General features: G+C 35.7%; 1 protein-coding gene across 16 annotated transcripts in view; it reads left to right on the top strand.

Annotated features, from left to right (window-relative positions):
* EIF4G3 (eukaryotic translation initiation factor 4 gamma 3) overlaps positions 1-15,588 on the top strand; it is a 315,623-nt gene that overhangs the window by 177,445 nt on the left and 122,590 nt on the right. For 9 of the 16 annotated variants that reach the window (XM_069479450.1, XM_069479452.1, XM_069479456.1 and 6 more), the window contains one exon: positions 13,730-13,835. In XM_069479450.1, coding sequence (XP_069335551.1) covers positions 13,730-13,835 — 106 coding nt within the window. Of the gene's footprint in view, positions 1-13,726; positions 13,836-15,588 lie in introns of all 16 variants that reach the window. The other 7 variants (XM_069479454.1, XM_069479453.1, XM_069479449.1 and 4 more) reach the window with 1 other exon arrangement.

The following is a 15,588-nucleotide window of genomic DNA, read 5'->3' as shown; positions in this document are numbered from 1 at the left end:
GAGTTATGGGGAATGAGATAAAATACTTAAAATTATTTAAGCTTAGGGTCTGATGCATAATGAACACATTCAATAAATGTTACCTGGTAGTAGTAGTAAGTACTATTTCAGGAGGCACAGAGAATATCTAGAAAAATCTGGGAAGGATTCACAGTAGTGATGCTATGTGATCTGAGTTCCCAGATCAGTGTTCACAAAATGGAAGGCGGGAGAAGGCAGAGGAACAGCATGTGCAAAAATGGGAAATTAGATGAAGGGAGGCTGTTGTCATATTTCAGCTGATAAGATTAGTGAGTCAGTTGAATGAGAGGAAGCCACTTGGAGAGATTTTCAGCCATTAGTTACTAACCAAAAGGATGACCATATAATTTATCATCTAAATTGAGGCAGTTTGGGGAATGACTGGTGATGCTATTAATCGTTACACTGATATAGCAGGCATAGCCCAGTACCGTCCAGGTAAACAGAGGATGTAAGCTTCCCCTGAGGTAACAGAGAGGGGAGAGTCAAGGGTGACTCTTTAAGTTTAAATACCTGTACACATAGTAAAACATAACATAGAGTATCCATGGGGAAGGTTTAAGAGAGGGATAATGAGTTTGATTTTTACAAGCAATCAAGCTGTTGCGATTTTTTTCTAATTTGGTCCTGAGGTTTCTCTGTCAAGAGTGGACATAAACCAAGATAACCACTCTCTAGGAAAGCCTTGACCAGGGAAAACTTAGGTTTGGGTGTGTTGGTCAGGTGAAACACGACGAGGAAGTGAAGCCAAAATGCATGAAACAGAAAACATTTATACTTACAGATCCCAGAGGTGTCAGGGGTGCCAAAGGGAGGCAGGATGGGCCTTAACAGAGTGGGGATGGTGTGGGGAGGAGTGAACCTGTGGGACTGTTTTTGTTAAGGTCCTTATCCCTTAGGCTTTCCTGTAAGCATTGTGTACTGGCTAGTTTGAAGAAAACACTTTTGAAGGGGGAGCTTATTTACATGACTTTGGTATTAACAATTAGGTCTTACCAGGGTCAGTAGCTGTGGGATGTGTTGATTTTGAGATGAGGAACAAGTGATCTCTCTCAAAAGCAGCCACACAGAGGGGATGTTTTATCTAAGCCAGAGGTAAAAGGGTACAATTGGGTATCACATAACTTACGTCAAACCTAAAAACTGAATGGTGAGGAAGCAACTGTATTAAAGAGATTTATGACACAAGCTAAAAGTTAATGGAGGGAAAGTGCATTGGTTTTATGTGAGGAGAATGGAGAGGAAAAACAGGTTTTTGCTGCTGTTGTTTTTGCCCTCAAGAGAAGTAGTAGATGGAATTTGAAACTGTCCTTCTTCCTAAGTTTTAAAATTATCTGTGGGATAACTCTTGGAGATTTTATATCTCACATATTTAGAAAATATGCGTGTGTGTATACATGTGCCCATATGGACTATCACAGGGCACTAAATGTGGGTGCATGGGTGGATGTCAGAGAGCCCTAGGAAACTCGCTGCTGGTTTCCGCTCTTGTCACTTGGATTTATGACCTTGGATCAAAACACTAAGCTCTTTAAACCCCTATTTTTTCTCCTCAGTTCTTAAATATTAAAGTGGGAAAGAAGGGGAAATATGGTTACTTTCCTTCAGTATAAAATCTTTCAGCTGTTGATGATGACAATAAGGCACAAGAAACAGTCCTGTATTAAGAAATGTGCTAGCTGCCCACTAGTCTTCATGGGGACCCTATATAGGGTAAAAACAAATGCATGATCCTGTGTAGGCAAGGCTTCCAAATTGTCTACGTCCAGAGGGATGGATGGTGTATCAAAATTATTTATTATTTTAAAAAATGAACTATATACCTTTCTTTTTCCCCAACTCTCTTTTTTCTTTTTCTTTCTTTCTTTTTTTTTTTTTTCCTGTTTTTAGAATTAATCCTGTAGTGAAACAGTTATAACTTGGGAGAGAGTCCTAAGCCACAGGGCATAGGGGCAGGTAGATAAAAAGTTGGAAATGATTGATTGATGGCATATTTTGGGAAAGTTATAGCCTCTGCTGTCATTTGGGAAAATTATCAAAATCAGCAAGGTTATTCTGTCTTTTGTAGAGCTGCTTATAAAATTGATAACTGGAAACCTTAAATTCTGTGACCATTTGTTAATTACAGTTGACCCTTGAACAACATGGGTTTTAACTATGCATGTCTATTTATATGAGGATTTTTTCCAATAAATATATATAGGAAAATTTTGGAGGGATAGCAACAGTTTCACAATTTGAAAAAACTTACAGACGAACCACGTAGCCTAGAAATATCAAAGCAATTAGGAAAATATTAGGTATGTCATGAATGCATAAAATAAAATGTTTTATCATTTACTACCATAAAATACACACAAATCTATTAAAAAGTTAAAATTTGTCAAAACTTAGACATACACTTACAAACCATACATAGTACCATTTGCAGTTAACAAACATAAAGATGCAGTATTAAATCATAACTGCCTAAAATTAATTGTAGTACATACTGTACTACTTTGTAGCCACCTCCTGTTGCTATTTCAGTGAGCTCTAGTGTTGTGAATATCTGCTTAAAACACTGTGATGCTAATCATCTCCACATGAACAGTTCATTGCTCCAATAATTTCTGCATCACAGTAAAAACTGATTTCTCGTGATTCTTGTATATTTTTCATCATGTTTCGTACATGACTTTAAAACTTGAATAACAACATGGGACCCATACGAAGTGCTACCAGTGATTCTGGCAGTGCTCCCAAGAAGCAGAGAAAAGTCATGACATTATGAGAAAAAGTTGAATTGCATATGTGCCGGAGATTGAGGACTGCAGCTAATTGTTTGCCTGCCATTTTAGACAGATGATTCATCTTGTGAGTAGACAACTTAAACTTACGATATTAATAAATACAGTTGAGTATGATAAATGTATTTTCCTTGCGATTTTCTTGATAACATTTTCTTTCTTCTAGCTTTCTTTATTGTAAGAATACAGTACACAATACATATAACATATAAAATATGTGTTTATTGACAGTTTATGTTATCAGTGAGGCTTCCAGTCAACAGTATGCTATCAGTAGTTTTGGGGGAGTCAGAAGTTATATGCAGATTTTGGACTGTGTGGACATCAGCGTGCCTAACCCCAATGTTGTTCAAGGGTTAACTGTAGTTAGTTCATTTTATGGTTTAGCAGTAATAATTTCCTAAAGTTAAGTCTAAATATTAGGTAATATTATTCATGTTATAAGTAGACATGGTAAGTAGTTTAGTTCCTACATAAATAATTTGAAGCAGATAATAGTGTAATGTAAACAAATCTAATCTTTTAAAATTTCATTTTGTCATCTCAGTCTTAGGCACTGATGAATTAATATTCTGTACCTTAAATCAGATTGGTAAGGTTTTGTTTTATTGGTGTTCGCAGTAAAGATAGTGGTTATCAAATTAAATCACATTGATCTTTATCTTTAATAAAATAATTTATCATTAGTCAATTTCCTTTGACTTAAAAATGGTACTTTTCAATAATATATGGAAAGCCTTGTAGACTTTAAATAGGTATGTAAGCTGGAGTGGATTCTTGCAGAGTGTAGTGATTTGTTTGTTTGTTTGTTTTGAGACAAGGTCTCACTCTGTCACCCAGACTCTGGAGTGTGCAGTGTTATGATCACAGCTCGCTGCAACTTTGATCTCCTGGGTTCAAGCGATCCTCCTGCTTCAGCCTCCCGAGTAGCTGGAACAACAGGCACATGCCACCACAATTGGATAAGTTTCTTAAATTTTTTGTGGAGATGAGATATTGCTATGTTGTCCAGGCTGGTCTCAAACTCCTGGCCTCAAGCAATCATCTCACTCCAGCCTCCCAAAGTGCTGGGATTACAGGTATGAGCCACTGTGCCTGGCCCACTCAAGAGTTTTTAAATGAGTTGTCATGATGAACAGAGACCCTTGCTTATTAAGCTGTTCCATAGTTTAAAATGAATTTGTACACAATATATGGTTTGATAGGAGAAATAAGACGTAGTGTTTGATAGATCACTAAGGTGACTATAGTTTATAGTAATCTCTTGTGCATTTCAAAATAAATAGAAGAGAAGAATTCGAATGCTTCTAGCATAAAGAAAAGACAGATATTTATGGTGATGGATATCTCAAGTACACTGATTTGATCTTTACAAATTATATGAATGTATTAAATTTTCACATGTACCCCAAAAGTATGTATATCTATTATGCATCAGTACTTTCTTTAAAAAATGAATTTGTGGCTGGGTACAGTGGTTCACACCATAATCCTAGCACTTTGGGAGGCTGAGGTGGGAAGATTGCTTGAGGCCAGGAGTTCAAGACCAGCCTGAGCAAGAGCAAGACCCAGTTTCTACAAAAAATAAAAAAATTAGCCGGGCATGGTGACACACACCTATAGTCCCAGCTACTCGGAGAGCTGAGGCAGGAAGATCGCTTAAGCCCAAGAGTTTGAGGTTGCAGTGAGCTGTGATGATGCCACTGCACCCTAGCTCAGGTGACAGAGTGAGATCCTGCCTCAAAAAACAAACAAACGAAAAAAAAAAAAAGAATTTGTATACTGACAATGAGAGATTTCTACTTTGGGTTGTAGAGCAGGGTTGTTTATTTCATCAGTACACAGACAATGAGAGATTCTACTTTGTGTTACAGAGCAGGGTCATTTATTTTATCAGATGTGTCTCCAACAGAGTTTTGTAAAAAAAAGTCCTAATTTTTTAATACATCTGAGATTCTTTAGCTCAGTGCCTGTAGGAATTTCCTAAAGCAAGCAAGAAAAGAAAATTTGATTTCAGGCCACTTTTGAGATACCTTAACTTGTTTTGGAAGCCAGTGGAACAAGTATGTTTTAAGTTGTTTGGGTTTCCCAATAAAAATCCATCTGAGCCCAGGAGTTTGAGGTTACAGTGAGGTATGATTGTACCACTGCACTCCAGTCTGGGCAGTGGAACAAGATTCTGTCTCCAAAAGAAAAAAAAAAAATCCATTAATGAGACACATTAGTAAAGTTAAATTTTGTGTCTTTCTTCTTACTTGAACAATTTGTTTTCATAATTCTTCATCAAATTATATGAAAACCTTTGCTTTTTATAGTGGCATAATTTTACCTTAGATGTTCTGAATCAGAACCGCAATTTTAAAGAAAATGTGACTTGGACTTTTTGTGTAACACTTCTATCCCCGCAGTCTACTTCTAGTCAGACATTGAGCGATGGTATTGAGACTTGTAATCATCTGGCAGCTATGGTGTTTATAGTTGTAAGGGATCACAGGGAGTATTGTAAGAGATAACAAGAAACCATCAGGTTTAGTCTTTTTTCTGTTACTTAAAATATATTTTTAAAATTAAAGTAACTATTTTTATTTGTGTACAAATGATAAATTTTCATTGGAAAAGAGTAGTAAACAAAGAAATTGTAACCCTAAATCTTGTTACCAAGTGTTAACCATTGTTAACTTTTGGGTAAATATCTTTTTCAGACATCTTTTAGTGTATATATACATATATACATCCCAATACATATAAGTTAATATATTTGGGTTCACACAAGCTATTTTGTAACTAGCATTTTTTCAGTGATCATTCAGAAATGTTCATATTTAACTTTAGGTATGTTAAAGTGGCTACATGGCACTTTTGTTTTGATGTACCAGTTTTATTTAGTTGATGGATATTCATATTGTCTTCTGTTTGTCACTATATTAACAATGCTGTGATGAACTACTTTGGGTACTTATTTTTAGGTTACTGTGTTGTCATTTTCTATCCTCCAGAAATATACCTGTTAATCTCTTACCAGCAGTATGAGAGAATATCCTTTTCCTTATATCACTGCTTATCTGACAGATTAAAAAATCTTATTTAATTTTTATGTATTGATCTGTGAAGTTAAGAATTTTTTTATGTTCACTGGTTTTGTGTGTGTGTGTGTGTGAATTATCTATTTATTTCTTTTGTACACATATCTTGGGGGGTAATGGTTTTTGTCCAACAGATTTATTTTTTTTATTTTTATTTTTAATTTTTTTTTGAGACAGTCTCACTCAGTTGCCCCGCGTAGAGTGCAATGGCATCATCATAGCTCACTGCAACCTCAAACTCCTAGGCTCAAGCAATCCTCCTGCCTCAGCCTCTTGAGTAGGTGGGACTATAGGCATGTGCCACAATGGCTAGCTAATTTTTCTATTTTTTTTAGTAGAGATGGGGTCTTGCTCTTGCTCAGGCTGGTCTCAAACTTAAGCTCAAGTAATCTTCCCACCTCAGCCTCCCAAAGTGTTAGGATTATAGGCATGAGCCACCGCACACAGCCTACCCAACAGATTTATCAGAGTTCTTTACATGTTGAAGGAATCCCTTTAGCATGTTAACATTTTTTCTTGTTTGATGATTGTGTTTTAACTTTATGGATTGTGCCTTCTGTTATATAGAAGTTTTAGAATTTTTATATTTATAAATTTCGGTCTTTTCCTAAATAAATTATGATTTGGGACTTTGAAAGCCTTTTTCATCCAAGATAATAAAACTGTTCACATATATTTTCTTCTAGTACTTACATGGTTTGGTTATTTTACTTTTATGTTTGATTTCTGTGGACTTTATTTTGATATAGTGAGGTTTGGATTGTGCCAAATGGTTTGTCTGGTTTCACTGTTGTTTATGAAATAGTTTGTCATTGCTTCCTTATTTTGAGATGTTTTAATCATTTACTAAATTATTATACATACCTGGGTCTGTTTATGACTCTTCCATTGATCTGTTTTAATATGATTACTATACTTTCTTAAATATTATAACTTACAGTATATTTTAGAGAGAATTCCATCCACCTTATTCTTGTGTTTGAATTTTCCACGTTTTTTCATTTCTTCCCTTCCCCAGAAGAACTTTAAAATCATTTTCATACATCCTCTAGTTTACTTTAAAGCTTTTATCTAGAGTGTCTGGGTTTCCCTTCATCATTCCTGACACCTTGGCATACTTCCCTTGTTTTGAAGGAGGATGTTCTGTCTATTGCAGTTGTATATTTTGTCAGATCAGCATTCAAAGAAAAAAATTCATCTGTCTGAATGCTGTTAGCCCACACATAAATTCTCTCGTTTGTTACCTTTTTCTATTATTGTTTAACTCTTTTGCTCATATATTTAGGTCACCTATTGGTTTCTGAAGGGATTGAGTGTGTGAACCCTATATTATAAACTATTTCTTCAGGTGTTTGGTGTGCTCCCCTTGATTTCCTTTTGTAAATTATACTGCAGTCTACCCAAGTTGCGTATGTGCTAAACATAGGAGTCATCTTTAAACCTTCTTTACATCAGTCTCCACAACTATTATATCAGCAAGTCCTTTTTGACCTGTTCTCACCACCTTCACTGCTATTGTAGTCTAAGCCACTTTGATCTCTCCTAGACAATAGTAACTTCCTCACTCATCTCACTAGTTCTGTCTTGCCTCTCCTCTCTCTGTTTTTTTACACAACAGCCATAGTGAGCCGAGTTATATTTTTAAAACATATATCAGATCACATCCCTTCCCCAGTAAGAATTACCCAGTGTCTCTCTACTGGTGACTAAAATGTACAAAAGTCCATATTCGTAGAATTTTGGAGGTCCATATGAAGTTATGTATCATTTCGTTTCTGGGTACATGTGTCATCCCTTCTACTTCTTTACTACACTGCATTGCTGCTGATCTCCTTTCTAAGCTTGCTTCTACCCTCGGGCTTTTACTCTGTTTACTCTTCCTTCTGTCTCAGATGTTCTTCCACATTCTAAGTCTGCCTCTATAGCACTTTCTTAGGAAAGCAATGTCTGACCACTCTGTAGTAATACTTCATGCTCCTTATTCTCTTGTCAGTCACCCTTGTTTAACGTTATTCATATTTTATTCATAGTATTAACCTCTGCCTCACATAACATGTTATTTTCTGGTTTATTGTCTGTCTTTACCTCTAGAATATCAGTTCCATGGATACAAGGAGCACCACGTCTTATTCAGCACTGTACTCCCAGAACATAGTTTAATGTATTGTGCTTAGTAAGATGGTCAATAAGTACTTATCATTAGTTTAAAGTGTGTGCTAGGCTCTTGTGTGGAAGGAATGAGATTTTTGTTTCAGAGCCACCAAGAACTAAGATCAATGGATGAAAACACTTAAACTTAATAATGATTAGATCTGTCTAAACCTGAAGTGGGCTCCACCATTGAAAACAGTGACTTCATGTCACCTAAGATTTTTGACTAGAAGTAGTAGCTTCCTGGGAAAAGTATAGAAAGAATTAAAGAACTGATCTATGTGGTTGATGCCTATTACAATTCTTACATCCTATGATTCTGGCATTAGAATTTGATGTGTTTTTTATTGTTACTATTAAGTTATTCCTGTGGTCATTATTTATTGTGCATTATTGCCCTTGTATTAAAGGAGATATTATTCATTGTGTCATTCCATATATTGTTATGAGTAACAACTCTTTGGAGCTTCACATTTCATTCAGCTTTCTCCTTAATCTCTACACTTAAGTGTCTTATAAGTACTTCAAACTCAAAACTTGAGTTCATGATCTTCCTTTCCCATACCACTTGACCCCCAAAACCTGTTGTCTCCTTAATGTTCCCTATCTTAGTGACTGGCACACATCTCAGAAACCTAATGTCTTTCTTTTTACTCCTCTCCTCCTCATTAATCCCCTCCCTACCATCTCTAGTCACTTACAAAGTCCTGTCATAGTACCTCCTACATTTAGGTAAAATTTAGTCTCACCCTCCCCCCATTATTACCACCAAAATGATTTCCCTTGGACTACTACAATAACCACATAAATCATGTCCTTGTAACTACTCTTCCTTCACTCTGGTTCATTTTCCTTGTGGTATTCAGAATTATCTTTTTAAAATAAAAGTAAAATCTGATTATGTCACAATGCTGCTTAAAACCTCTCCCTGGCTTCCCATTGCTGTGGGGATAAAGACCAAAACCTTTGGTGTGGCCTGTAAGGTTCTGTCTGGTCTTACCCCTGCCTGCCTCATTTCCCATCAAAATCCCCAGCTATTTTTACATTCCTCTTACCCTCTCACACAAGCTGGTTGATCACATAATACTCTTCCTTTTAGAGCCTTTATACATGCTGTTCCTTCCGCTGAAGTGCTTCTTCCTACACTTCCTCCCACATCCCTGCATTCACATTGATTCTTTGAAATTCAGCCTAAATGTTGCTTCCTCAAAAAAATCCTCACACACAAAGTCAGAACCCCTTGACTATATGTCATCTCTGTACTCTTAGTATTCCAGCATAGCATTTATAGCTATTGTAATTAAATAATTAATTTTGTGGTCAATTCCTTAGTATCTGTTTCCTTTGAATCTAAGAACTTTTTCTTAGTCATCACTGGATTCTCACTGTTTTGTGCATGGTAAATATCAAGAGAAAACACATACATACACATCCCTTTCTAATGAGTGAATTTAGAAGATTCTGCTTATAACAGAAGCCTGTTTTGGTCCTTTTTCCTGGCATCACTAAGTATATTGTATTATTATTTTGCTTCTTTGATCTTCATGTTTCTGAATGGAGGCTATATTTGTTTATTCCAGGATGTATATACTTGAAGTACATAAGATATTTTATACAAGGATTATTTTAAAGTTATTGAATAGTACTTTGAAAAATCAATTGTACCTGAAATGATAAAACATGAAGCATTGAAGTAGTCTCTTACGATGACAGTAAATTACATCAATTTCTTGCTTTTATTTATATAACTTTTTGAAGACTTTTCTTTCTCTCAATGAATTATAATAGGGGGTCAGAGAATATTTTGTATAATGGGCCAGATAGTAAATATTTTGGGCTTTGTAGCCATATCTTCTCTTTCAACACTATTCAACTTTGCCATTGTAGCACAGAAGTAGCCATAGACTATATGTAGATAGATGCATGTGTCTGTTCTAATGAAATATTATTTATGGGCACTGTAATTGGATTTTTGTATGATTTTAATGTGTCAAGAAATATTTTTCAATCATTTAAAAACATAAAAGCTTTTCTTGTGGGCAGTACAAAAACAGGTATGTGGCCCCTGGGCCATAGTTGTTGACCCCTGTCTATAATTACCTCTGTACCTAGGTATCCTGTCATGTACATGGTTCTAATAGATGGCAAAGGAAGATGACTCCTTTCTGGGCAGCAAGAATGTGGGCTGTGTAAAGAAAAATGGATTTTAAATTATGCAAAGAAGTATTTAAGGGCATTTTTAGTTTTTGTTTCTTATTTTACCCAATTAGGTAAAATACTGTTTTCAATAAATGAATCAATTCTTCTAGTATTTGGGCCCAAGCCTACCATTATCCTTTGAGGCCAGTACTTTAAATTTAATGTATAAATCATCAACTGAGTAGATTCGAATAGATACTATCAAGAATCTAGGCCAGGTGCAGTGGCTCCCACTTATAATCCTAGCACTCTGGGAGGCTGAGGTGGGGGGATTGTTTGAGACCAGGAGTTCCGGACCAACTTGAGCAAGAGTGAGACCCCATCTCTACTAAAAATAGAAAAAATTAGCCGGGTGTCGTGGCGCGCCTATAGTTCCAGCTGCTTGGGAGGCTGAGGCAGGAGGACTGCTTGAGCCCAGGAGTTGGAAGTTGCAGTGAGGTATGATGACGCCACTACACTCTACCCAGGGCAACAGAGTGAGATTCTGTCTCAAAAAAAAAAAAAAAAAAAAAGAATCTAATATATTGCCCGTCTTTAAACTCCTCTATTACTTTGGTGGAAATTTGAGAAACGGGTGTTTATTTTCTTTCTTCTACAAATCAGAACCTTGATTTTGAAAAATTTGGGAGTAGGTAGAGTTTAGCATTGATGTAAATTATGAACTGTTGCAACTATGTGGGAAGAGTTACTAAAAAACCCTGATCCTTTTTATTTTATTTTTTGAGACAGGGTCTTGCTCTGTCTCCCAGGCTAGAGTGCAGTGGCATCATAATAGCTCACTGCAACCTTGGCTTAAGCATTCCTCCTGCCTCAGCCACCATACCCAGCTAGTTTTTGTATTTTTTGTAGAGACAGGGTCCTGCTCTTGCTCAGGCTGGGTTCAAATTTCTGGCCTCAAGTGATCCTTCCATCTTGGCCACCCAAAGTGCTAGGATTACAGGTGTGAGCCACTGCACCCAGCCAGCCCTGATCTCTTAACTCTGACTTCCTTAGTTTCTTTATTGAGTTGTTTTATATTTTGATAGTGCTTGCCCTTCCAGAATGATTTTATAGATTTTCATTCCTACCAATAGTGAACATGACTCAAGTCAGTGGCTTTGAAATTCCTCAAATTTATTCTTAACAATGTACCTTAATTTCTTTATGTGGATCAAAATGCATACAGCATTAGATGTGATGTTTTGTTTGACAATATTCAGTGTGTTTCTTCAATTTTCTGACTTATCAGTTAGATAAAATAGTTCATGATTACTTGTGGTTTCGAAATATAAGGGACTGCTTTGTAATGGACTGTTTATAGTTGAGTTACTTCATTAGGATAAAAAAGATGACATTAGAGGTTAAGCTATAATTTGAGAAGATTATCCTAAATTAAAACTAATGCAGAACAAGATTAAAATATTGAATTGTATGTTATTTTCTGAGCACTAGCAGAGGCTTATAGAATGTTAAAGCTGAACAGGACTGTGGAATCTTTAGTTCCTTTTCATTTTACAGTTGTGGAAACTGAGAAGTACTTCCCCAGCATTTTTTGTGGATCTGTAACTCTGCACTGGATACTTGGAACTGTAACTTAGCCACATGCTATCTCACCCCTTTCTTATGACTCTTTAGACATAAATTCTCCCTTGGGCTTTGTTAATTTAAAAATGTCTGTGTAGTTTTCTCTTTTATATGACTGAAGGTGTTTTAGATTGAAAACTCAGAGCTATAGAAATTTATAGGTTATCAATAGCCTTATACTGTCTTAAATATCTCATCTTACCTATGGATGTCATTTTGGTAATCTGCTTTTAACCATTACCTACTACCCCACCTTTTTCTGGTTATTAATTTCCCAGGCAATTGAAGTAGTTTAATACTTTTTTCCTTTCAGGTAAATGACAATTTACAAATATTTCCTGGGAAATGTGGATAAGTGTTTAATAAATGCAAAATAACATGAAGTGTTTCCTTTGTCCTAGATCTCTTTTCAGCCAGTATAATTGAACAGTCTATAATTTTTTTTTTTCTTTTAGCTGTGAAGCTTTCTATTGAATTTTAGTCGTACAGTTTTTTCCCCACCAAAACTAAGAATTCAGAATAGGGCAATTATGGCATAAGTATTTATTAATATTTGTTCCTTATTCAAAGTGAAAACAGTAACTCTTAATTTTTTATGTATGGAAATGTAATTTTAGTAGTCTTAATTTAGAAGTAATTGTGGAATATGAGCACTTTCATCTTCTAATAAATAGGTGAAATGATGGCATTTTCCCCATTCCTATCTATTCTGTACAGTCCTTACATAGTTAAATATAAATTTCATGTTACACATTCTGAAAAGCATTGTTACTTAAATGGTATCTATTATCATAAATTAATTATATGTGTCCATTTCATTTTAGATTCCCACTTGCAGTGAGACTTTCTTGAAAATCTTTTTTTATTAACCCTCACTTTTAAGTGGCTCTGTCCATTCATACTCAGCCACATCTTATTTTCCCCATCCCTACTCCCCAGAAGAAAACAAATAAAAGAAAAACAGAATTGTGCAGGGAGCTCTGCTCTGATAGCAGTGATAGAATTTAACATAGGAGATTATAGCTACCAAAAAACTGACCTTAGATGTCCGAGGAGAGACACTGCTTTGTTATGTGGCTTTTGTGTAACCCTCAAATCCAGAACAAATACCCGCCTGGAATGTGATGTTGAATGAGTGTTCTTGTGTAATTCTGTTCCCTCTAAGTTGAAAAATAGCTGCAGTTTTCTCAACCTACCCTGCTCAGATTTTAATGGATATTTTTCATTCCAATACAATGTCTGAGTGTGAAAATGAGAGTTTCCTCATATCTCTGAAAAGCCAAATGTTTTACTCAGATTTCTGATTCTGAAAATACCATCTTGGACCCAGAACCTAAAGACATTTTAAGGTGAAAGTGCATTTAGATACTTTCCAAGTTGCATTTCACCCGTATGATTATGTGGACAATGACAAGAATCACCTTTCAGTATTTTTCTCAAATCAGTAACTGGTTTGCAAACCCATCACATTTTCTGTTTCTCCTCTGCTTTTGACAGATGAACTACTTGCCAGGTAGTTTATAAGTGAAGTTGTCCATATTGTTTTAGTCTTTGACTGGGAGGATGTTAAATTCCCTCTCGTATGTGGCATGTGTTGTTAGGTTGGAAAGCCGGCTTGTCCTTAGAAGGAACACTGGAGAATGAATTGTACTAATGACTGTTGCGCTGTCTTCTCTTTCTGTGGTTAACAGTAATCATCTCTTTTCCTTCCCCCTTTCCTGCTGCCTCTTTCCTTATCTTCCCCGTCTTCCCATGTACTTTTTGAATTTATTAAATTGGCTTATATATTTTTTCCTTGCTTTTCTTTCTTTTGATTTTGTGATCTCCCGCCCCACTCTGTCTTCACTTGCTTGGGTTCCATGTTGCTAGTTTTTCTGTTCGCGCGCTCATTATCACCCTTTTTTGTACTTCAAATCCCAGCAGCTGCCCAGCCAGGTCCCCGAGCACAGCCCTGTGGTTTATGGGACTGTGGAGAGCGCTCATCTTGCTGCCAGCACCCCTGTCACTGCAGCTAGCGACCAGAAGCAAGGTTTGTGTATGACTGTTTTCCTCCCTCTTATCTTTAGTCTCTTTTTAATTGATTACATTGCCCTCAGCATTCAAGAGTAAGAGTAAAACATGTGAGGATTATTTAGACACCCACTTTGAAACAGGTTTTGAGGTAAAAATCAAAGTATCTGCCTCTAGGAAACTAAAGTAGGGATGATGGCTAAAATTTTTTCCTGTGTTTTATTAATCCCTCACTGTCATGACTGCTTTATAGGTAAAAGTTTAGCTGCCTTAAACTGGTTTTTCTTTTAAACAAGGTGTGGAGGGGGAATAAATCAAATCATGTATTACCTTACAAGAATAAACAGTTTATTTATTCAACATGTCCCTGGGTATCTTGCTATTTTTCTAAAAGATAAAATGTTTTTTCTTACAAAACTGGCCTTCGGTAGCCACAATTGGAGATAGCACTGAGTTTAAATTCTGGCTCCATCATGCAGTAGCTATTTGGTCTTAATTGAGTCACTTGCTCTGTGTATTTCAATTTATTCACTTAAAGGATGGGATGAAGACCCACCTCACAAGGTTGTTGTGGGGACATGCCTAACACTTTCATGAAAAGTGCTCAGTAAATTATAGTCATTAATTTTGATGCAGGAATCATAATACTAAGGTGCCTACTCCCATTGACCTTGAACAAGAAGTGCCAAGTGTTCGTTAAAAAATACACACAGTTCCTATTGCAGTATAAACAGAAAACTTTAAGGGAAATCTCATGCCAGAAAGTAGGATATCATCGTCTGTTTTTTCCCATCGAATTGGATTTTAGCTTGACCATAGCTAAAATTGAGAGACAGTTGTCATTAGGCACAGGAGAAAGCAAGTGACTTTCAGCCTGCTTTATAATGTTTCTAACTTCTTTCTAGGAATGAATGTAAGTCATATGTATGTTATCTGCTTTCTTGAATTATTGATTCCTCCAAACCCCTTATTATTCTATGGCTTTACTATTAGTATATGTATTTTCTAAAAATTATTCTTTAAAAAATATTTTTAAATGCCCCATAAAGTAGAAGTATTTCATATTAAAAGGTTTTAGCTATAGTACAAGTTAATCACACTTATAAACCTTTTGGAAGATGTAGTTTGTTATATGATTTCAGTCTTGTTTACATCATACAAAGATGATAATATGGTGTTTTTAATGTAGAAAGTTTATTTTTTTCCCTGAGTATTGAAAATCCTAGTAAAGTAAGCTTGAACAGAGACAAGTCCTATATTGATTTCTATATGAGATACTTTAAGCTAAAAATGAAGTAGCAATCCCTAACCTGGCATGCTTCTAAAAGTTGCACTGTGAAATACTTTCAACAATGTTCGGAATTAAATGAGGACTCATGCATGCTTCAAGCTAAATTTTTAAATTTTAAAGCCATTCACTTCAAAAGAGTACAGTTCATAGGTATTGTGGAGGAGTTTTCACTACCCCCAATAACAACTCAGTTTTGAGTCAAAATTGAGAATATTTTTAATTTGATAGAGAATAATTTTCAGGGTATTTCCTTTAATCATTACTTTTATAAAAGTGTAATCTTTCTGTTGGTTAGAATTATGCTAAGGCATATCAAGTATTTTCCATGCAAAGAGCTCTTAAAATGATATATCCTCGTTGCACTTTCTTTGTAGCTGTGCCAAGATATAAAAAATTCATTACACACCCTGATGATGATAGTTCTGTCCTTCTTGAAGACTGTATTATCACTTTTACAGTTATTTTGTGAAACAGAATGCTA

The sequence above is a fragment of the Eulemur rufifrons genome, chromosome 8 (assembly GCF_041146395.1).
Source record: "Eulemur rufifrons isolate Redbay chromosome 8, OSU_ERuf_1, whole genome shotgun sequence".
NCBI lineage: Eukaryota > Metazoa > Chordata > Mammalia > Primates > Lemuridae > Eulemur > Eulemur rufifrons.
Note: the sequence above shows the minus strand (reverse complement) of the source record. Positions and strands in the feature narration are given on the sequence as shown.